The sequence below is a fragment of the Aptenodytes patagonicus genome, chromosome 10, assembly GCF_965638725.1.
Source record: "Aptenodytes patagonicus chromosome 10, bAptPat1.pri.cur, whole genome shotgun sequence".
NCBI classification, from domain to species: Eukaryota; Metazoa; Chordata; class Aves; order Sphenisciformes; family Spheniscidae; genus Aptenodytes; species Aptenodytes patagonicus.
The window spans coordinates 14013283-14036083 of NC_134958.1; the positions used below are offsets into that span (position 1 = coordinate 14013283).

The 22801-nt window shown below is 46.0% G+C and overlaps 1 protein-coding gene and 1 long non-coding RNA gene across 3 annotated transcripts; one reads left to right on the forward strand and one right to left on the reverse strand.

Annotated features, from left to right (window-relative positions):
- Positions 1-22794, reverse strand: ANP32A (acidic nuclear phosphoprotein 32 family member A). Of its 2 annotated transcripts, XM_076348119.1 has the most exons (8): positions 22504-22785; positions 6657-6806; positions 6383-6505; positions 4647-4845; positions 4342-4440; positions 2683-2780; positions 1588-1648; positions 1-1382 (listed from the first exon to the last, which is right to left on the reverse strand). In XM_076348119.1, the coding sequence occupies exons 1-8, from the start codon at positions 22555-22557 to the stop codon at positions 1321-1323; spliced, it is 846 nt and encodes a 281-aa protein (XP_076204234.1). In that variant the 5' UTR covers positions 22558-22785; the 3' UTR covers positions 1-1320. The 2 variants fall into 2 exon arrangements, with proteins under 2 accessions (XP_076204234.1, XP_076204235.1); XM_076348120.1 differs by lacking the exons at positions 1-1382; positions 1588-1648 and having other exon boundaries at positions 2710-4135; positions 22504-22794.
- On the forward strand, positions 21023-22104 carry LOC143164981 (uncharacterized). Its single transcript, XR_012996173.1, has 2 exons — positions 21023-21393; positions 21968-22104. It is a non-coding gene; the product is annotated as an uncharacterized LOC143164981 (long non-coding RNA).
- Positions 22795-22801: the final 7 nt, after the last annotated feature.

The window sequence follows — 22801 nt, forward strand, 5'->3', positions numbered from 1 at the left end:
AATTGTATAAAAAGATTTATTGAAATTCATCAATGACAAACAGACATAAAACTCAAAAGTTTGGCTCTTCTGGGAAAAAAAAACTGTTGCAAATGTATTTATACAGATGAAATATTGACTAGGAAATACAAGTCACTTCTAAAGCTATTTTAAAGAGGGATATGAAAGTAAAACTGTACATTCACTAGGTATTTTCAGTCATTTTACTGACTTCCACTAGGTAAGAAAATACAATTTTGTATTAGTATCTCGTGCTTGAGTGTATGAAAAGAAACCTCCTACCCTACATGCTGAACTGCCTCCTGTATTTAGGTTTGTAAAAATTTTCAAAGTATATAGCACAAGTGGAAGTAGTTTCTCATCACTTAAAATTGACTAGGTGTTATATATTACAGACCAAAATAGTACACACCTTATTTAAAAGGGTTGAAACATTTTTTTATTACAATTGTCAAATTCATTTCACTAGTAACTCAGGAATTAGGAACACTTTTTATATATATTTATATATATTTTAAATGCCTGCCATTTTCAGTGTATTGGCTATACCCTAGCCAAAAAAAAACCCAAAAACAAACAGAAAGAAAAACACACAACACACAGGGCAGGGAAGGGGGGGGATTGCAAATTCACCCCACAAACCAGATCCAAAGGAACACCCCAAAAAACCCAACAAAAACATTTGGTCACTATTTACAAACAGCAAAATAAAAGGTACCTACAAAAGCAGGGAAAGCATTGGCTGAAAATGGCAGTCATTCACGGACAGGCAACAAAGAAATCACTTTATCAATATGCCATTCTCACACCTGTTGCTGTGGAGGGACGCTTCGCCTAGATTTGCAGCATCCCCCAAAAAATGCTTACAATGTATTTAGTGACTGGCAGCGGTGGAAAAATCCCGACAACCAACGCTATTTAGCTGTCTCAGAACAGAGTATGTGTATTTGGGGTATCATCCACTAATCTTAAACTTTTTGTCTTTTTTTTTTTTTTTTTTTTTAAAGATGTCAAACTATCCACTCCAATAATAAGAAACAAATTACCACTTGGTTTATACTTACTATTGCAGTTACAGGGACTAAGAGAGGGACAAAAAGAAAAAAATTTAAAATGAATAGGAGGAGGAGTGGCAGTAAAAATAGTATTTTATTCCCTTGCCCACCCAGTCTGCTTCTCCCTCTCGTTCCCACAGCAACATTACAATCGGGGGGAGGAAAAAAAAAAAAAAAAGAAAAAAGGTTGGGGGTGTGGGGAGGGGAAATACAGGGTAAAAACAGTCAAATCACAATAGGAAATTTTCAAAATAGGTTATTCAGTTTAGTCGTCTTCATCCCCTTCGTCTTCAGGTTCTCGTTTTCTCTTCTGTCCCCGTTCTTCATCTAGAAAATAAAACACAACTTGAATTATATGAGTGCTCCCTCATGCTGCTGAAAAGTTGAACAAGTTCAACAAGCTTCTACTTTGGCAACTGGCTTGCTATCAAAGGAGCAGAAATACAAACGTGAGCCTGCTTTTTAGAAAACGGTATTTTACTTTGATATTATTATTATTTTATCTCTAGCAAAAACTGGATTACTGCCATACCGGGCTCTTCTTCATCTTCATCGTCATCTACCTCACCATCATTGTAGCCTTCTTCATCCTCCTGGATTAAAAAAAAAAAAAAAAGGAAGGATTAAAAAAGTTGGTTTCAGTGCAGGACCTTTCACAGCTTGGCAATATCCAACAGCATTTTACAGCAGAGAGAAAGTCCTTGAAGCATCTTAAACAAAAACCAAACAAAAAGGCAGACACTTCCCACGCACTTATATAAGTGCAGTCGCTGAAGTTTTTTGCTACAGTATAAGTGGACTCTGGCCCAAGTTTCACTGCAGACAATCACAAGCAATCATAGCAGCCACTTCCAGCTTCAAGTCTTCAGCGAGAAAATAGTTTTATACTTCATGCTGACATCTAGCTGCAAATTTTGTTATGATGTCCTGAGTTCAGTAAAACTTGACGACTGGTCAGTAGGAGAAGGCACATGTTCTAGGGGTAGAGAGAGTTAAAACATGAACAGACATCTCCAGAGCCTGAGGAGCTGCTGTTGTCTTTGAGAAGAAGCTGACCAACCATTCAGGAGTGGCAGTTAAGAATCTAAGACTGTTTGGCCGGAGGACAGGTAATACGACCTCCTACAGTCAAATTTTAGCCCCATTCCCAGTGGTTGTGCTAACAGCAAAGTCTCAGCAGACTGTGACTGGCTCATCACACCCTACACACAGGAGCTGGACCGCACTAAGAATTTAAGCATCCTGAAGAATCACAAGGTACGTGCTCAAGGAGGAACCTTGCTATGAAAGCACAGGGTCAGTAATTCATGTACCACGCTCTCGTCTGTACGGAGGCTGTAACCCCAGCCCTTCAAAAGCACCACAAACTAGATCTGCAGACGTTCCTAATGGTATTTTTTGACAGCCCAATAAACAGAACGATTTCATGTCAATGGTCACTAGATGGCAGCTGGCTCATAGACAGGCACACCTCAAAGCCACCCCCCACTGCGATGCTTCTCAAGTAAAAAAGAAAGCACACGCTTCAAGTACTAAAAGCTTCCAATATTTGGTCCATTTCTTGCCCAACTATTCCCCGTTAGAGAATGTTCACTCCACACCCATTATTAACTGCATAAATCCTTACCTCCTCTTCTCCACTCACATCCTCCTCTTCTCCTTCCTCCTCTTCCTCCTCGTCTTCTTCATCTTCTACTACCTGAGCATCATCATCATACTCCTCTTCTATACAGTCAAACAAGATTAACCACTCAGACATTTAAAGTTTACTTTTTTTCCCAACATTGCCACCTGAGATGTGACCTCCTACCAACACAAGGAGCAAACTGAAAGCATTGCTTAAGGGCAGTACGGAATCAAAGGCAGCTCTTCAGCCGCTAGACAGGGCTAGATGTAGTCCTGCGCCTCTTTAGCCTAGTGACAGGGTAGTGTGGCAGCTGCACCCATGGTCTGAGCTGCTCTAGGGCTGCAGGGACCTTGACAGTAAGTCATGGCAGCCTCGGGACTGCTTTAGCTTCAGCTACTCCAGTTCCCACTACTAATATGCATTTTTGAGCCCGTGGGACACTTGCAGCTCCTCATCTGCAAGTGTCCATCTGCTCCCACCAGGGATAGAGTAGAACTTTACAAGCCAGCCATGCACTGGGAACCCTCTCCAAGCGAGGCCTCTTGCCTTTATGCTGCCAGAGCAATACAAGAGGGTCACACACAATCCATCTTACGGGTTTGCAATCTCTTTTCAAGAGGAAAGAGATTAAATGCAACTAGCCCAAGCAACAAACCAGAAATTGTTTTTCCATGCTGCAGGAATGGTGTTTCGGAGCTTTTTCATGCATTTGACTGCAGGCCCAGACTTGTGCTTTGATGAGGAGAACCTGTCCCTGCTGAACCTGGCTGAATGCACCACTCTGCCAGGCACTGCTGCAGCACTCGCCCCTCTCACCAGAGCTCACATTCAGCACTCGAGGGAAAAGTGCAAGTCCAGCTATTCTGCTTTTGCTGTGCAGCTGGGTTTGAAGAGTCTAGCAAATTCCCCAAACTCAGCCGGATACTCATCCGACTGGTCCACTGATGCCTCCGAGTGCAGTCTGCCGGGGAGGCAGAATGGCACCTACAGCACAGTGGGACCCACCATGCATTTTCCTAAAAGTTGCTTGGTGCTTCGTTAGTGCCTTTCACAGAGCTTGCCCCAGGCAGGCTTCAATACACACACTCTCCTCTCTTCTGCCTGATACCAACTAGTTCACTTTGTCCTCACAGAGCAGCTACAACCTCCTATTAATGCCTTGGCTCCTTACTGAATTCCTGAACTCAGCTAATTTTTTCTATGCCCAGTCTGGTTCTCCAACCTACCCTTCTCCATCAGGGCCTACATAACTGCTCATACTTCCCCGATTGTACTGTTCCTGGAAAACTGCAGCGTGTGCATGCCATCCTTTCTTACCCATTTCTCCCTCATGTCCTTATCCCCTGGGGTTTACTGTTCCCTGAACTCTTTCAGTGTCTTACTGCTTGTCTTATTCCTCCTGGCCCCTTTCTTCTACCAGCCTTTCACTCCCCACCTTTCGCTAGAGATAAGACTGAGAAAGTAGCTCCTTCAGGCCCTGCCCATCTCCTCTCCCCTCGCTCCTTCAGAGGACACTGAGATACTTCTGCTTTATATCAGCCAGAAGGAGCTGTTGAGGACACCCTTCTCCTGCCAACAAGTCAGAGCTGGAAGCAAAACGTACCACGCTGCCTATCAATCTTACGACTTACGTACAACAAGTAGCACAAATTCACATACCATCTTCATCTTCCTCCTCGTCGTCTAAGCCCTCCACGTAGCCCTCTGCATCAGAGTCCGGTGCTTCTTTGTCATCCCGATCTTTCACTAGAGATAAGACTGAGAAAGTAGCTCTTTCAGGCCCTGCCCATCTCCTTTCCCCTCGTTCCTTCAGAGGACACTGAGGTACTTCTCCTTTACATCAGTCAGGAAGGAGCTGCTGAGAACACCCTTCTCTTGCCAACAAGTCAGAGCTGGAAGCAAAATGTACTAGGCAGCATATTGATCTTTTAACTTACGTACACCAAGTAGCACAATTCACATACCATCTTCATCTTCCTCCTCGTCGTCTAAGCCCTCCACGTAGCCCTCTGCATCAGAGTCCGGTGCTTCTTTGTCATCCCGATCGTAGCCATCGAGGTATGTGAGTTGCGGGAGGAGCTTGAATACATTTTCTCTATAATCGTTCAAGTTGGTTACCTCACAATTGAAAAGATCTAGACTCTTCAGGTTTTCTAACTTTTTCTGCAAAGAAAGAAAAGTCTCTGAAGTTCAGTGTTACAATAATTCTCTACAGAGCAGAGAATGCAACAGCAGCCAGAATTAATGTGCTCAAGAGCTTCCCATGACAAAAGAGTCATTTTGGTCTCCGTCTACTAAATTGGCGTGGAACAGAAATCTGCAATGCCTGGCCATTGCTGCTTTGGTATCTGAGAGTGGAAAATGCTCTCTCAAGTTCAGCATCTCCCAAGCAGAAGACTGAAGTATGGAAAGAGGTAATGGTGCAAAATCACACATGCTGCAAGGGACCAAGCTAAGAATAAATAATAGTCCAGTCAGTTATCCCAGAAGTGCAAGGCAAGATATTGGAGCCAGCAGTCAGGCATATTTAAACTACTACTTTCAATGGAAGAAGAAACAGACTATTCTTTGGACACAAGAATTTTGCTAAGAGAGATTTTAAAAATTTTAATGATTGTACCTTAGCCTTTGGAAAAATGAAAAAAAGCTTAGAAATTGAACAGGAATTAAATTCCTGGTTTTAGGGTTTTTTTGTTTGTTTTGTTTTGTTTTTGAGGAGGAGGAGGTGGTCTGCATTGCCCACAGCACTTCGAAGTACTAACAATAAAAGCACAAGCAATTGAGGATTTGTATCAAGTCTTATGAAATACCTCCCTTCTGGAGTTTAGCGTGTAGAGCAACGGTGACATCAAGAGAACAGTAAGCCTGAAACTGGGAGAAGTTACAATCCTGTCTCTCATCTGTTTGCTACATGAGTTTAACTGCTCTGCTCTCCTCTTCTGCTGGGGGAAAGGAGATCCAGGATGGACTCATCTGACAACTGCTCCTTGAGACATTTTAAGAGCAAGTATTTAGGAAATAAGCATGAGCCAAACCTCTTCATTTCTGGAGAGCAAAGGGCACACAAAACAAAAACTAGAAAAACAGCACTACCAGAGTTGACACTCGGATGCTTTTTGGAACCGCAACCTGACAAACTTGAACTCAGCACTTGAAATAAGAAGTATAATGACCATGAGCAGGAGAGGCAATGAAAACCAGCAGGAATAAGTTGCAAGCTCAGCAACCTCTTCCCAGCTGCAGTGAGCAAACCCATTATGGAGGAACACAGTGCTACGGCTGGCCCCTACTACCACCAGCACACGCCGCACCCGTGGGCAGAAGCGGTGGCTGGTGATTTTAGACCCAACACTTCAGGGAAAACACACCGAGCTCAAGCACAGCATCTGGGAGACAGACCCGCAGCCCACGCCACCGTGGAAAGCTGCGGTGCTTCCCGCAGAGCCCGCGGGGAGAGCCCGGCCCCGGCGGCGGGGGAGCAGCAGCCGCTAGAGGGAAGCAGCTGCTCACACTGCCGGCGCAGCCCCGGGGCAGGGCTGCGAGACAGCCCGGGGCCAGGCTGAGCCCCACAGCAACCGGGCCGGAGAGAGAGAAGCACCAAAGACACTCTGCTGCAAGTTGCTTCAGGCTTTCCGAGCCCAAAATGCTTCTACTCATCACAAAATAGGGTTTGATTTCACCCTGTACCGCATCAACTTACCAGCGGTTCTATTGTACCGAGATCTTTTATTTTGTTGCCGCTTAGATTTAGATGCGTGAGGTTTGGACACTTTTCTGCCAACACTTCCAGTCCTCCTGAGATTCTGTTGTCGCTTAGCTCGAGCTAAAAGGCACATAAACGTCTTGAGTTTTTAGTGCAAACATGTATCACAAAGCAGTGTGGTCAGCTAAATTACATTTTTATACAAACAACTATTTTACACATACGGTATAGGGCAAAGAGGGAGGGATATGGCATAGGACGTTTTATTTACCTTCTTAAGTTTGTTTAACTTTGGTAAGTTTGCAACTGAGGTTAAGCCTACGTTGATTGTACTTAAGAATTCCAGCTCTTCAAACTCATCTGTAAGGCCTTCAATTTTGCCTTCGTATGACCTACAGTTGTCAAGAACGAGTTCTTTAACCTGGAAAAAGAACAATGCAAAATGTGTGTAAGATGTTCTGCGTGGAGGGTAAAGATTCCATTCACATGCAAAGGATGACACAGATCAGGCAAAAATGAAAGGTATTCCAGTAAATTGGCAAGTATGCCAAAGGTTAATTTCAGTGTCTGATCCCTACTTTTGCTGGCATGCCAGGTTGCCAATGTTTCAAAACCACAGATATTTGGCTTTGCTTCAACTGCCCACCTTTGTGTTGTTCTATAAATGGTGTAAACAGTTCAAAAACTTGAATCCTGGCCTAACCGATTTGGTTGTTAGAGGTAACATCATCTTTGGTATAAGCAAGCAATAAGCATTCTAAAAAATATGAAACCAATCTATTTATTTTTAAACTAACCTACAACTTTGATGCTCCGTACAACTTGTGTGCTATTACAATGTATCATCAGTTGTTAAAATAGCTTCTCTCCGCATGCAAAAATTATTCGAGCTTTTCAAGCGTGAAGAGATCACTGTCTGCCCAGACACTTCTGAAACCCAAGGGCAGGCACTGGTGATCCTAAATCAGGTCTTGCTGGAGTCTACCCTCCCCCCTCCTCATTACGTTAGCTTGATGGTACTTTAGGGGAAGATCTTCTCCACGGAGGCAACTACTTTCTTGGGGAATTACAAGGGATGTGTCAGATGATGCTGGCAGGGGAGGTTCAGCGAGCATAGCTGCTGCTGCAGCAGTGTACCCTTTATCTCCCCGGCCCTGTTGCAGCAGGGAGGCTTGAAGGGAGAGGTGAAGATAACGTCCCCATGGGCCTGAGCAGCACAGGACCTGCCTGACAGACAAAGCTGGGCAGCCCCATGGGTGTGTACAGCCAGTTACAGGCTGCAGGGTTTTGTTCTTTTTTTTTTTTTTTTTTTAAATAGACCACCGCTCTTTTTGCAGGTGCTATCTTCAACAGACGCAAAACAGCAGCATCAATGCAAAAGAGCCCCTAAATACACCCCATCCTGAATAAAACTGCTCCTTTTCGCCCTAAAGCCAGGTCAGCCTTACGGGATTCAAGTCCCTTAGTAGCCAGCACGAGTTTTCCTGGGCTCTGGGGAAGCTCTGCCACCAAGGACTGTGACTCCACAGGAAGGGCCCAACCCATCCGGGGAACAGCCAGACGTTTTCACACCGACAAGAGAATTTCTGGGTGTTATTTCTCCCCTATAAAATACCCAGTAAAAGCCATCCTTCCACGTGCACTGCAGGCCCGGTCCCGTGCCTGGGGTTTGTTTACAGGTTTGGAAAGGGAAGGGGTGCTGCTTTACCCTGAGGATGGGATAAAACAAGTCTGCAAGAGCAGTGTATGCAGAGACATGAAGCAACTCTTCAGTTCACACCAAGGACAGTTAATATGCAAATATTTAATTTTTTTAATTTTTTTATTACTGTAATCCTGCTGCACAGAGAAGAATCCTGTGTAGTTTTATAGCTCCAAATAACACCCCTAGATTTCTAATTAAATCCCAGGCACTGAAGTCAATAGGGAAGTCAGCCCAAAGCAACACGAGCGCACAAGTGATTCATTGAGAGTAGGAGGATCAGCGTTAGACAGGAAATACATTTTCCAAGACTCTACAATTTTCCTAGAAGAATTATGATATGGAATGACTACACAAAAGTCTTCCAGAAGAATTTTAGGCTGGTTAGAAGAAACCAAAGATCAACTCAAATGCTCCTGATCCCACATACATCTATTCCACTGGGGGTGGGGTGGGCAGAACCCAACCCCCAAAAACAAATTACAAAAAACCCTCTTTGCTTTGCAATTTGGACAGCAGGAAAGCCATTCTAAAGGTAAACATGCGTATCTTCTTACTATAACAGTACTTAAGTATCAGGATCCTCCAGTGAGATCAATTTGGGGACAAATACAGTTTTCTCAGTCATCACACAGCTCCCGCCACAAAAAAAAGGAAGGAAAGAAAAAAGTAAAATAAAAGCAGCTCCACCCCAAAGCCAGACCGTACAGCAGCTACATTTCCTCCTATCTGTGTCCTTGCTCACCAGCACATGAGGCCCCTGCCTGCCCCGTTATCTCCCTTGGCCAGCGAGGTGGCTCATACAAGAGAGCTCCCACCTACAGACACATTTCGGAACAAGGAAGGCAAAGGAGAGTGCTGCGGTGCCAACCATGCCGTGCTGCTGTACAGCTGGAGAGCCCAGGTCTTTTTTTGCCTTACCCTCTTTGCAAAGGAAGTTTGCAAGAGCACAGATAGGAAGATGAAGCAAGGCGGGAGGGAGTTCAGGGAGGGAAAATGCTCGCAGCTGCAGCAGCCAGCACAGTTTAGGGTCTCTGAGCTTTGCAGCAGACCAAAGGCACAGAGTGAAGCAGCACCTAAACCTCACACTGAGAAAGAACCAGCATCTGTCCTCACCCCAGGAGGCGGGACAGCCCTTCATCCTCCCCAAGGGCAGGACGGAGAAGAGGCAAACAAGGAATTGGACAAAGCTTCCTCAGGGGTAGAGAGGAGATTTCAGGGGGAGCTGGAAATAGCCATGGATGCAGAAGAAAAACCCTTTAATACGGTGGCAGAAGAGCCAACCAGCTTCTACTTTTAGTTTGGTCTTTTTAGCGCGAGACTGCTGTTTCCTCTCTACCTTTCAGAAAACTTTGATACAGAACTGCAACGCTCTCTTCTTTGCTGTACCAAGACACTGGGCAAAGGTACGGTCAAAACAACTCCACAGGTAAGCTATCATGGAATAAAACCGGCCAGGTTTGCAAGCGGTAGAAAGATTGGTTGAATTGAAGAGCTCGTTTAGGAAACAGCAGAGCACAGGCTCCTAACGCTCCAGAAGTGCAACCGCAGCAACATAATTTCAGTGCTTAAGTGGTCAGAGGTGTATTAACACACTGAATCGCTTCTGAAAGAACGTAACTCCACAAAACAAAATTCAAGTCAAAATTAAGATGGCTTTACGTTCAAAGAGATTTAAGAATGCCGTAGAAAATACATGTGTGCAAAAGGAGGATGATTTGGGCTTGTGGGGCTTCTCCCAACTTCACTGCCATGTGCACGTTCACTGCTGCATCGTACCCAATTCTCTCACATACAGTACAAGCAGTAGAAACTACCACCAGCTTATACAGTTTTTATAAGTATTAAAATTACCCGCAGCTATTTGCCCATAGCCTCTCAGCCTGCAGTCTTGCGCATCCCACTCTCCTCCCCTTCCACTCTGACTTACCATCTCCTCCTTAAGAACTTGCTGTTTTGCAGTTAACCAGAGGCAGCACCATCCCCCCCGGGAGAGGGCATTGCTCTCCAAGGACCCTCTGGGTTATTAACAGGGCACTTTTCCAACGCGCTGGCTGCTGCACAGAGGTCTCCTCTCAAACCTTAGCCCCCTTGTGAGAACGTTGGGCCTCATCCAGGCACACTACAGCCTTGACAGTTAGTGAGCACGTAACGGTGTCAGTATGCAGAGAGGGAGAAGTGGAAAGGTGACCTTAGTAAAGCTACATTCCATCTAAAACAGCCTGCTACCACAAAAGTATGACAGAAGGACTAAAAACCTATTCCTCGTTTGTTTTTCAGAAGTCTTTGTAATTTTAAGGAAAATTCCAGCTCCTGAATCTCTCTCCAAACATCTACTGAACTTCCCTGAAAACGCACAGTAAGACTATAATTTTTACATTTCTTTCCTCATATTCTGTCACCAAAACACAGAATAAACCTTTGCCTGATGTAAGTAGCCTGGGTGAACACCCTTTCTGAGCCTTGTTATATACCTGCATGAGATGAGTGGGCCTCAGCTGGCCTGAACCAATTTAGTTGTATCACACTGCAGTCTCTGTAATATTACAGACACGTAGATGAGCAGTCAGAATTAGGGAGGACAATCTGAACTTGTTCGGAGAGATAGGTTAAGGGAATAAGCGTCCTCAGCTAATTTGTGTTTAGCTGCATCAAAGCCTGGAAGATTAAACTTGCAGAAGTTGTATAGGGTCAACCTTATCACTGTCTACACCACAATGCATAAACAAATCAAAGCACTAATTGGAGTAAGTACTAATACAAGTACTAGTACAAGACAGACCAAATGAACTGTACTTATCTTTCCTCCCTCTCCCAACAAACTGCTACATAGTGAGAAACAGTGGAAGAGCAACATGCCATAGGTAACCAACCGCCAGAGATAACACTGCAATACTTACCTAAACAGCTAAGAAACCACCCGCAGGTGAATGTCTAGCAGAAAACCTAACAAGCAGGTGGCTAGGTTGGTTCCCGTAGTACATAATCATGTCTTCGATAGCATTTACGATAAGGCACCATCAGGTGCTTGGGTAGGGATATTACACATCATACAGCTCCAACTGCCAAGCGTTTCTTGCCCAGCCTGCCGTTCTGCCTTCTCCTCTGCATTCCCGGGGTGGCTCAGGGCTCTGCTGCCCCTCTCCCCCATTCTGCGGGTGCCATCTGCTCGAGCAGGTGCTTCCTGGTTGTCCACATACTTCTGCTCGAGCGTTGCTCTGTGGTTTGCTGGTATCAGTCCTTAGTTTTCAGCAGTCACACATAAGGAAGTAGATTGCTGCTTCTTCAACAAACTCTTCAGACCACGCGCCTTGGACCTGTTCTTCTGTGGTCATCCCGGTTTCTATTTCCGATAGTCCCAGACACTTTCAGCACATGACATCACATCTCTGTTAACACACGCTGCGCTGTTAACTGTGGATTACAGCATCCCCTATATCTCTTCATGACTTTCATGACATCACACTCTACATTACTGCCTGCGTGATAACCAGGGACTCTTATCTGTTTCCTAGTATGGTTACTGCATTAAGCTGTGTTCCCAAATGAGTATACAGTATCCTTAATATAGCCATGGATTGTACTGCGAGACTCCAACCAATTCCTAGCGTAGGTACAGGCAACCACGTGTAAGCAGCCACTGGATTTCATGGGACTCATCACAAGTGACATCTGGGACTCACTCGCTGTGCAGGGTACCCGGCAGACCTTCCCCTGCCTCCCTTTCCCAGTGCAGGCTGCCTCCCTGGAACAGACCATACTCTTGAGTTATCAACACATACACAATCAATAGAATATAATTACACCCAGACAACTATTAAGCCGCACATGTTATGACCTTAACCTTTAATCTACATTTCCAAAGGCAAAGTATCTACTTCAGAAAGCCTACAACACATGGGCAGGGAGATCCATGAACTTGGGACTAAGTTCCTGAATCCCAGTCTGTAATTGAAGGCTTAACAAGCTGACAGAAGGACACAGTTGTGAATATAATTTTAAAAGATAAAAGGCAAATTTACAAGTTCAAATACCATTCTGCTGGATTTACAAGCAGGAACAGCAAAGGCTGTAACATCTCATTTTCAGAACAATGGACCAGATGCTTTTGAAGTGTACGTTGCATATGGTACCCCTAGGACAGGAATATCCCACTATGTGGCGTTTTTATCGAAAAAAGTAGGTAAAGATGAGGGTGTTAACTCTGTCTTGCACTGCTCCCAATTAAATGATCCAGGGGAGCACTGAGAGAAGTCCTTCATACCTCTTAACCCAATGGAAATTTTATTTGGAGGAGGGCAGAGCTGTGGAAAGAAGGGAGGGGAGAGCAAGGGAAGCCTGTTGTGGTAAGTCGAAGCGAAGTCCAAATTACTTTTGAAAGCAGAGACAGTTTTATTCTCTCCTAGATGTACCAACATTTCTTCAAGACACCTGGGTTTCTGTCTTTGGGGGTTTTTTGGTCTCAAAAGCCTGCATAGTCCATGCAAAGCCCTCCATCGCTGCACAGTAAAGAATGACCGTTGCTGCCTACCGTAACCAGACTGCCAAGGGTTGTCCCCTTCTAGTTCTTGTACTGTATTCTACATCTGTACTCACAAAGATTTGGGGATCCTTGAGCAGAAATGGAACTCCTTAGGTTTCTATTCCACTTATTTCTGCAGCGAAGTTTAATAGAAGCCAGCCCTGCACAGTCACGACGTTCTCATTTGTTGGGGAAGGCATGGGCTTGATAAGACTCAAGATAATGCCCAAGTCTTGCAAGCAGCCCATCGTTCATGCTTAGCTCCACAGTGATGGTAAGGATATGATGTTCTCCATGCTCAATTTTACAAGCTTCCCACAAGGTACTACTGGAATGAGTGAAATGTTGCATAATTTCCATTTCGGATACTATATGGAACATGACTAGGCCAAAAAATGCTTGAACAAATAGCCTACTTAATACCTTGGGCTAACGAAGCTGCTCTGAAGGCTCAAAGACACGATGCAACTTCTGCTCTAAGATGATCACCAAAATGTAACCAACCTGAAGAAATGATTTTTTTTAAAAAAATGAAGACAGCACCACATGCCATTTGCCACCTGCATTCAGGACAGATCTTCAGCCACATTAGGGCCCCTGTGATATAAACACACAGCAGAGCCAGGCTACGCAAAGTTCAGCTCCTGGTGGAAAACAGCAAGAGACAGAGGAGCGCAGAATAATCTCTAGCCCAAATTAGAGCAGGTACTGGGCTGCTGTATGTCAATTAAGACACACCTCAAGAGTCGTTCAGCCTTTCCAGGCTTGCCAGAGCACTGCCCGTTCGAGCTGTGCCCACTCCTACCTCTGGCGCGCTGCCCGCAGGCAGGCAGGCAAGGGGAGAGAGGCAGGTGCCGTGGCACCGACTGCACTGGCTTGGTGCCACAGGGGATTCCCCTTCAGCGGGGCAATCCTCAGCTGCTCCTTCTGGGCAGCTCAGCATCGCCCGGTGGAGATGCTTGGGGATGAGGCTCTAGCCACAAACAGAATTAAATTTAACAGGGAAGAGAAAATTCCAATAGTGTTGACATCCTCTTCCTCCCCCAAGACACACAAGTAAAAAGCAAACCAGAATAAAGCTCACAGACACCAACCGCAGGTGATGGCAGTAAAGTTTTTTTCCTTGCCAAACCAACATGCGATTTAGGATTTTGATACATCCCCTCAAAGCTTTATTATGAGTATCTGAGATGAGATACATAGATTTGACTCACTTGCAGTACACGTCTTAAACTAGTTAGCTGACGACCATTTACCTTGCACAGGCTGTGGTCATTATTGGGTTGGGCAGAGAATCTGCAAATCCAGGGTCAGGGAGAAATGCTGCGCAAAAAAAAAAGGCCATGTAACACAAACCACTTCCTTTGAGATACGGGCAAGATATCTAGCAGCCAAAGTACTTGAGAATTGTATTAGTAGAGGCAGTGACTGATAGCTGGGAAGAGACTAGATGGGATTAATGTGTATACCTTGTAATTTTGAGCAGCGCTCCATTACCACCATTATGGACACCGAGTACAAGCGCAGAGCCTCACTGCAGCTGAATGCCAGGCGCCTGTCAGGACTTCAAAGCAGTTCAGGCTCAAGTTTACAGGATTTCCCCCAGGCACACTCCCCACATCCGAACAAAGGCATCCCTTCCAGCAGCACTCTGCAACTGGCCCCTTCAATACTGAGCAATTCACAACTGCTGAACAAAACAGCTTCCAGCGCAGCCTGCTTCAACGGCAACCCGCTCCACTTCTAGCTGTTTTGCCTACTCTATACCCATTCAGCCGAGCTGGAACTCCAAATTCTTGCAATGAGGTCATGTGAAACTGACTGGACCTCAAAATTAATATAGGATTTCTCAAAATGACACAAACCTGTCAAACTTTCATATTAGAATTCCTCTTCTGCATCTCTTTCTCGGAAGCTCCCACCAATACTTTTAAACACTTCAGCGGAGGGTTTTAGAAGCCCAAAATTGAACTTCCAGCATCATGCCAACACACTTTTGCTGCCTCTCATATTTTTCACTACAAACACCAATATGCATGGACATGCACGGATCCCAATACCGCTGTCTTTGAACTATAATGCCATGGTTCTCATACAGGTTTACTCTGTGTTTGTGAACTATACCCTAGCAAGCGCTTTGTATTTAATTTAGTTGATCCAACAATCACATGATGAAGACACTCGGATTTACTCTGGACAAGGGTGCAACCAAGGAATTGCATGAAAACATTTGCTTAGGGACCAAGAACAATCCAGTGGCCACAGGGGCATCTCTGTGGACATCTGCCACAGTCCAGACTCAAGCAGCTTGTTAAATCACTGTCCCCAAGTTCAAAGCGATGCAGTAAAATAGCAGTTTAAAGCCACCTTTTAAACTCCCCTCAAGCTGAGCTCTGTTTATGTTCACTCCCACAAGGATGAGCACAGTTACCGTCCTCTTTTTGCTGGCCATTCTGCATACATGGGGGACCCTGCATCACCCCTACCCCAGCAAAAGGAAAGGAGCAGGGGAGGAGAGACAGGAAATTTTTGTTGCCTTGTTTGGTTGGTTGTTGTTGTGTGTTGGTTTTGGTTTTTGTTTTTTTTTTTTAAATCAAAGCTGCTCTGTGTTCAGAGACAGCTTAAGGCTGCTTGCATAGCTCAGAAAAAATCTGGCTCAGTATCAATACATTTACTTTTTCTACCCTGTAATATTTTACATAGCATAGCTATAAACCCTCAGAGCAATACATATGGCTCCAACTAATTTTATGTCCCTTCGCTCTGTTCTATGAGAAGCTAAAGGTCCAAGTGAAATACGTAAGTGGCAGGAGGGTGAAGAGTCTTGGCAATTCTGACTACATCTTACACTCCTATTTAATTACAAGGCATCTCCAGTACTAGAAAACTTCCAGAAAGAATAATCTACCGTTGTCTTTCTCAAAGAACACCCCCCCAACCAAGAAACCCCATGAGTCACATAAACATACTTTCACACATTTACAAGGGTCAGTATAGCCATATGCATAAGCAACACACTAATTAATAAATTGAGAACACACTTTAGGGACACAGAAAGCTGTTTCATTCAAAAGCATAGAGCTAGTTTTCGTTTTTGTTTCTACTGTTAGCAGCATAACTCTAAAAACTCCAAATATTTCTTTAGACAGACTGTTTCAAATACGTAAGCAATTAAACTGCTTGATCTTTGCATTAAATGCTTTAATTCATTTAATGCGTTCACATTAACGTTGCTCGCTTCTCCCTTTTCTACAGATGGTATCACATACAGGCAGAGCACTTCGCTCTGCTCCTGGCTGGGGTGAGTGACTTCACACGGGTCACTTCAGCTCCACATCTCAGTTTCTCTCTATTTGAGAAACAGAGTGCCTGATACCACATTCAAAGTGCTTTTCATTCACTGCCAGCTATTATTAAATAAAACAGAAGCAAAACTAAGATTGCATCGTACCTTTAGTTTGAAAATTCTTCAGCTGGAAATTTTAAGCATTTAGCTGAACCGCTTAGTTTGTTCAGTTGCACATACTCCGAATTGCCCTCAGCAACAAAGGACTGATGTGGAGACATACATAAAAAAGAAACACTGCATTTAAATTAAGACTAATTTTAAGAGCTGCATATTTAATACGGAAAGCAGTCTCTGAAGATGTCAGCTGCTACAGAATACATTGGCAAATCATACTTGCAAAAGATAAGCTTTTCCTAGCTTTTTTTTATGGCTTTGAAGGGAAAGTGTTCGATAGACCGAGTCGATGAACAAATGAGTGCTCCAATAGAGAGCACAACTTTTACACAGTGGCGTAAAGGCAAACTGAGGCTTTTTTTTTTTTTTTTGGAAATATTTCAAAGGTCACGCTTACATATGCAAGGGCTTCAGGACTGATTTTAGCAACCCAGTCAAAAAATACAGGCTACGTATTTACTAGCTATTTTGTCTGAAGGATAGCAGAGCAAGAGAGGAGACAGGAAAAAATTATATGCAGAACAAGTCCAGCAGTGTCACATAAATAGCAGAGAAGTGTCCATCACTCCAAAGCACAACAAAAACATCACTGCTCTCTATTCCCACTCGAGACTTGTACCTCGCTGCAGACAGAGAGTTTGGTTCATCGAGCTGAGCTGTTTGTCAATCAAGACTGCTGAAAGCCATCACGCACTCTGCAAATGGCAAGCCTGTCTCAGCAGGTGGCAAGGAAAGGAGCTCCTTTCCTCCCTTCGCGGCACCCCGGGCGAGTCCTGCTCCCTCCCAGACACAGCGCTGGGATCCCAGAGCCACCTGGGATTCTGGTGTGCAAACCAGAACTACTCCCATAACCTTCCCCTACATTTAATCAATTCAAAAAACATTTGAGACAAAGCACCCACTCATGTTTCACAGGTCCGGCTCTTACTTTTCAGGCTTCTCCAACTTACCAACACCTGTACCTTTACGGCAGGAGGGGTGTAATCCATAGAATGAATTAAATGGGAAGTATCAGTCAACATCAGCCTTACAGAATGTAAACATTTAAGAAAACAGCCATGTTTTGTGCCACCATTCAATGTACATGTAAAGATGCATCACTGACGTAGATAATATGGTCTTCTAAATACAGTAAAAGACAAAATATTTTAGAAGTCCTAAATCCCTGCATGTGATTGGTTGTACCTTGAAACATTCAGGAGTTTTTGGTGTACATTTAGAGCAGAACAGCAGAAAGGTATATTCTATTTATTGATATATAACACACAAATCCTGCTGCAAGGATGGATTATAATAGCTAGGCTTAACCCTTGAAGGTTTGTACTAAGAAGTTTTTGGGGGTTTTTCCCTTCCCCCCCCGCCCCCTTGTTTCACTTGGTGGGCAGGACAAGAACCCTTGTTTCTTCAGGAGATGCATTTCTCGATGAACTACAACACAATTACATCATCTAAACCTCAGCTATTTCTCTTAATATGTTTTTATCAAACCAGTATTTGGACACAAACCTGAATCATACAGAAAATTTTGTAACCGTGACTGTGCTTTACATATTGCTGGTCAAAGGGAATTCTCAAGAGTTGAGGGTTTAAAAAAAAAAAAAAAAAATCTACCGTTGCTACTTTCTAGCAGCATCACAGAGAAATGGGAAAATTAGGCAACCAGTTTTAGATCCATATATTGGTGTTTTTCAATTCTACGTTCATAGCTCCTTTCATATGCTTAAAACTTGGTCCAGGTTAAGAGAAGAGAATTTACCAAATACTTCTCTGGTCAGCCAGTAGTCAGCTGTGAAACTAGTCTAAATTTCAGTGAGGACAGCTCACACATCACACCCATCCTCTGGCCTAATTTCTGTGGGCTGCAGCCCCTCCAAGATGAGCATCCATCCATCAGGATGCTCATTTTAGAGGTCTGCATCTGGAAATTCAGAGCCATGAAAACCAGCTGTTATACAAACTTGGGAAGTTTGGAAAAAAACCCCAGCTACTTCTTTGTACATTTACACCCTGCTGTCAGCTACGTAAGTGGTTAAGTGATACAAGTCTGCAAAAATCCATGATAATCTGCACACACCGCACAGAGTTTGTACGTGCTGATCTCATGCCACCCTAGACACAACCATAACCCACTTTGTTTCAAACCGAGAGCACATCCCCTTCCCATTTTAAGGTTGTTCAGCCTGGGGAAAGTAAAAAAAGTATGTATCTGCACCCATATGCAAGACCAAAATATTTTTTAAAATACAGGTCTTTGAAGTCACGTGTCACTTTAAACTCCTTCCCATTCTTGCAAGTATCATAGCAAGAAACTACCTTGGGGAAAAGAGCCTTTTTATTTTTATTCTTCATTTGAAAGAACACTTTGTACAGATGCTTGCATCCGTATTTCCCTTCAGTGTTAAAATCTACAGAAAACCAGAGAGAAATCAGACTGTCAAGTAAGTTTTAAAGTGCAATAAAGAGTTAGAAGAACTGTAAGAAATACTCAATGTTACAGTCAGTATTTTATCACTGTCACAATTTTGAGCTGATAAAGCACTAAATCCTCAGAGTAAATGAACTGGTGTGGTAGCTGTAAACCAGAGATGATGAGTTTTGTGCTTAGTACTGAACCTGTTTCACAGTCTTTGCATTTTGCTAATAAGTTTATGATGGGAATGAACAAGAACACCCACAAACACGCCCAGGTGAGCACCCCCTCTGCGAGGTCAGCAGTTACACTACTACTGGCTGATGGTTCTGGAGGAAACCCATGTAAAATAATTGTACCTGGCCCATTTCTAGCAGGCAGTTAATTATAATAGAAAACCACGTTGATAAGATAAGCAAAGTGCACTACTGTAAGTGACCATTAAGTGTAACGGGATAAAAAGCCGAAATATCTGGGCAGAAAGCAGATGCGCAAGCTCAACTCTAGCTGTACAACACACAGAAAAAAACAGATTTCAAGCACCAAAACCCCAGACCTCTCACCAACACTGAATTAATATAAAAATGGAGGGAGAATTTAAAAAAAAAAAAAAAAAAAAAAAAAAAAGAGGCTGAGGAAGAAAAGGAAGAAATAACTCCTGTACAATCCACTTCAGGACATTTATATTATGTTTTATTAGTCAACATGTAACCTTACAGGATTATATGACTTAACAGCTCAAAGTAGCTAGCTCAGCTGCACAGTAGCACACAGTATTCTACACAAGAACCGTATTAGCCAGATCAAACTATCAAGTATTAATATAGGCTCAGAAAGAAACACACCACCTTATCAACACCCTCTTACCTAACTTTGATTTACAAAAAGTTCTGATCCTGCACATTCTGATAACAGGATTTATTAAATATAAGATGTACCGCAAAACTTAAGCGCATATAGGGCAGAAGTTCCAAAACAAGTATATTCTCGGTTATTTTCACCAAGATTTATTTACATTACACTTAAAAGTTTGAAAATAATGATCCCCCACAGAAGAAGGGGAACTACTGCGTATCAAAGCAGAGGCTAGCGAAAACAGTTCACAGAACCATCCTGTTCACACCCAAAGACTTACTAAAATCCATAAATAAATGACATTGGCATTAGAATCGCTTCTAAACCCCAGTTGCAAGTATTTTACCTAAAGCACTAACTGGATTTAGCTGAATTTTATTTTAATAGGTATTTTAGAGAAACAGACTTCAAACTGTATACTTAATTCTCCACGACACAACAGCATGTGCACACATCTGTAATCAATGGCTGTACAAAGCAGACTCTAAACAGAACAGCATTCCCAAATGGCATCTCTCTCCCCCTTCACATGAAGCCAGAAAGATTTGACTTTATAACAGAGCTGTCACCTTTGCTACCTTGGGAGGACTGATACACCTAACTCACTGAGAGAGTTAAAGGCTAGCAGGTAAAAAGAAAAAATGACAGCTTAAATAAGCCTTATTTTACAACTAACTGCCGTAGACTCCTGAGTTACTGGATAACAGTGAACCCCCACCAGATCTGAGCTCTCTCAACTTTCTCCGGCATAAGCCAGAACAGAACAAAAACTGAACAAAACCCAAGCATGGAGGGGAAAAAAAAAAAAAGTCCAGTTTATACCTAACACACTTTGGGTCAAGTCTTTAAACCGTAGGTCTGTGTTTAAAATGGTGAATAAGCCTCCAGCAGTAGGAGCGATGGACAAATCGACCAAAACCAGGGAAAAAAGCCCAAAAATAATTGAAAAAAAAAAAAAAATTAAAAGGAGCCCCAAAAGCAGAGACCTACCTTCCCGCGGGGCCCTGCCCAGGAAGAAGGCGTATTCCCAGCGCCGCGCTCCCTGCCCGGGGGGGCTGCAGGGGCACCTCACGCCGCCGCAGGGCACCCCAGGCCCCGCTCCCGCCCGGGCGGGCGCTGCCAGCGCGGGGCGGGGCGGGCAGGTGCGGCGGCGCTGCCGGCCCGGTGGAGCCCGGTCCCCGCGGCAGGCCGGGGGCGAGAAAGCGGCCTCCCCCTGCCCCACAGCGGCACCCGCGGGATTAAATAAAAATAATAATAATTAAAAATAATAACAAAGCCGGGGGACGACGGCGCCTTTTTACCCTCCTGGCTCGTCCCGCTGCGGTCGTCACGAGCCTCCTCCCGCCCCGCGCTCGGCGACGGCGGCGACAAAATGGCAGCCCCGGCGGCTGGCAGTCATGTCGGAGAGGGCGCCCGGGCGCCCCGCCGCCGCCCGGCCCCGCCACCGCAGTGCCGGCGGGAAGGCCCCCTCCGCCAACGCCTCATGTCGCACTTCCACACACCGCCGCTACCCTCGGCCTGCCAGAGCGGGAGCCGCCGGCGGCGGGGCTCCCCTCATGGCCCGGCGCTGAGGGCCCGGCGGGGCGGGCAGGGCCGCCGCCCGCGCCCGGCCGTTCCCTCCGCCGCAGCTGAGGAGGAGGAAGAGGAGGGGGGGAGGGAGGAAGACAAAAAACATGGCGCCGCGTCCTACTTGCGGTGTGGCGCTGCCAGCGCGGGTCCGGGAGCGGCCCGGCGGGGCGGGGGGGGGGGCGCTCGGCGGCTGGCCCCGCTCGCCTCATTGTGCCCCCCGCGCCCGAACAATGAGCCCCCGCGGGCCGCGCAGGGCCGGGCCGGGCCGCGCCTCACCGCTCGCCGGGGACGGCTGCGTGTGCCGCGGCGGTGGCGGGAGCCCTCCTCCTCCCCCCCCCTCCTCGCCCAGGAGTTTTTAAACTTTAAAGAGCAGGTTACATCGACCTGCCCGCCTTTGTCCCTCGGACACCGCGCTTGGCCACCGAAAAGCCGCGGGGCCGCGTCCCGCCGCCTTGCCGCCGCCCTCCCCCCAGCGCCCCCCGGAGAGGTACGTTCCCCCCTTCTTCCCCTTCCCGTTCCCCTTCCGCGGCGGCGGCGGGGCCGGGGCGCACCTCGCCCTCCCCGGCCATTATGCAAGGGCCTGGCGGCGGCGGGCCCGGCCGGGGGATGGCGGGGCGGGGAGCGGAGGGGAGGGGAGGGGGCTTCCCCGCCGCTGCCCTCAGCCTCCCCGAGCCCCGAGTTCGCGCCCCGCCGGAGCGGGCTCGGGGCCCCGCCTGCCTCCGGGCAGCCCTCGCCGCCGACTCTTTTGGGGTGGGTTTTTTTTTGTTTTTGTTTGGGTTTTTTTTTTTTTTTTGGTCCTGACAAAGTTTTTCTCTCTCTCGTTTATTCCGCGAGACGCGGAACAACAACCTGAAGTCCGGCCCCGGGGGAGGGGGGGGGGGAGAAAAACACGCACACGCACACATCCAGCCTTTTTGTGCGTGTGTGGGGATGGAGGGGGTGGAGAGTGCGTTTATTTCTTGCAATATTTTTTTTATTCAACGCTCGCGCTACCGGCGGCGATACCCGATCGCCAAAAACGCTAAGCATTGGTTTAAAATTCTTTTCTTTTATCTTCTCAGCATCTGGAGAGAGGGAGAGAGAGAGAAAGGGCGCGTTCATGAGGACTACAAAGTTACAAATATGGCTCCCCAGTCTCTCTTGCCTGATCACTGCAAAGAAATGAAGACGCACTTTAAACTAAACCATTCGCAACTCACTCGCAGTCCCTGTCTGCCTCTCCCTGCCCAGCACCCAGTACAAATATTTGCGAACTAAACACGCCAAGAGAGGAGCACCAACTTATTTTTATTTAATGCACGGCGAGCCCCCTTGAAGGCATCGCACACCGGCAGAGTCAGGAGCAGCCTCTAGTTTCCCCCTAGACCATAACGCGTGCGCCTTCGGGCACCCCCAAATTGGGGTGCACAGCCACACACACACACACACACAGGTAGGCACCTCAAGGGCAGCAGCGGCCCCGCCGCCCCCCCGCCGCCGCCGCCGCCGCCGCTCGCTCCCCCCCGAGCCCCGCGGGGTTGGGATGCACCCCCCAAAAAAAAAAAAAAAAATGTGGGATGGATTTTTTTTTTTTTTTTTTTTTTTTTGCATTGCTTACATCTGAGGGCGTCCTGTTCCGCAGCTCTAAGTGGATCCTTTTCTTCATGTCCATGTCCGTGGCTGGCGGGAGTCGCTCGCTGTCCCCGGCTCCGCTTGTGCAGTGACACCGATGGAGACCCCCCCAAAGCCAGCGCGGTGAGGGACTTTGAGGGCTCAACCAGCTCCGCTCGGAATCCCGAGCCCCAGCACCGCGGCGAACACTAACCTGATAACTGCGGAGGCGGGCGCTCCCGGGGGCTCCGGCCTGATTGACGTCCGTCCGCGCCAACCGCGGCGCCGCAACGCGAGGCCGGAGC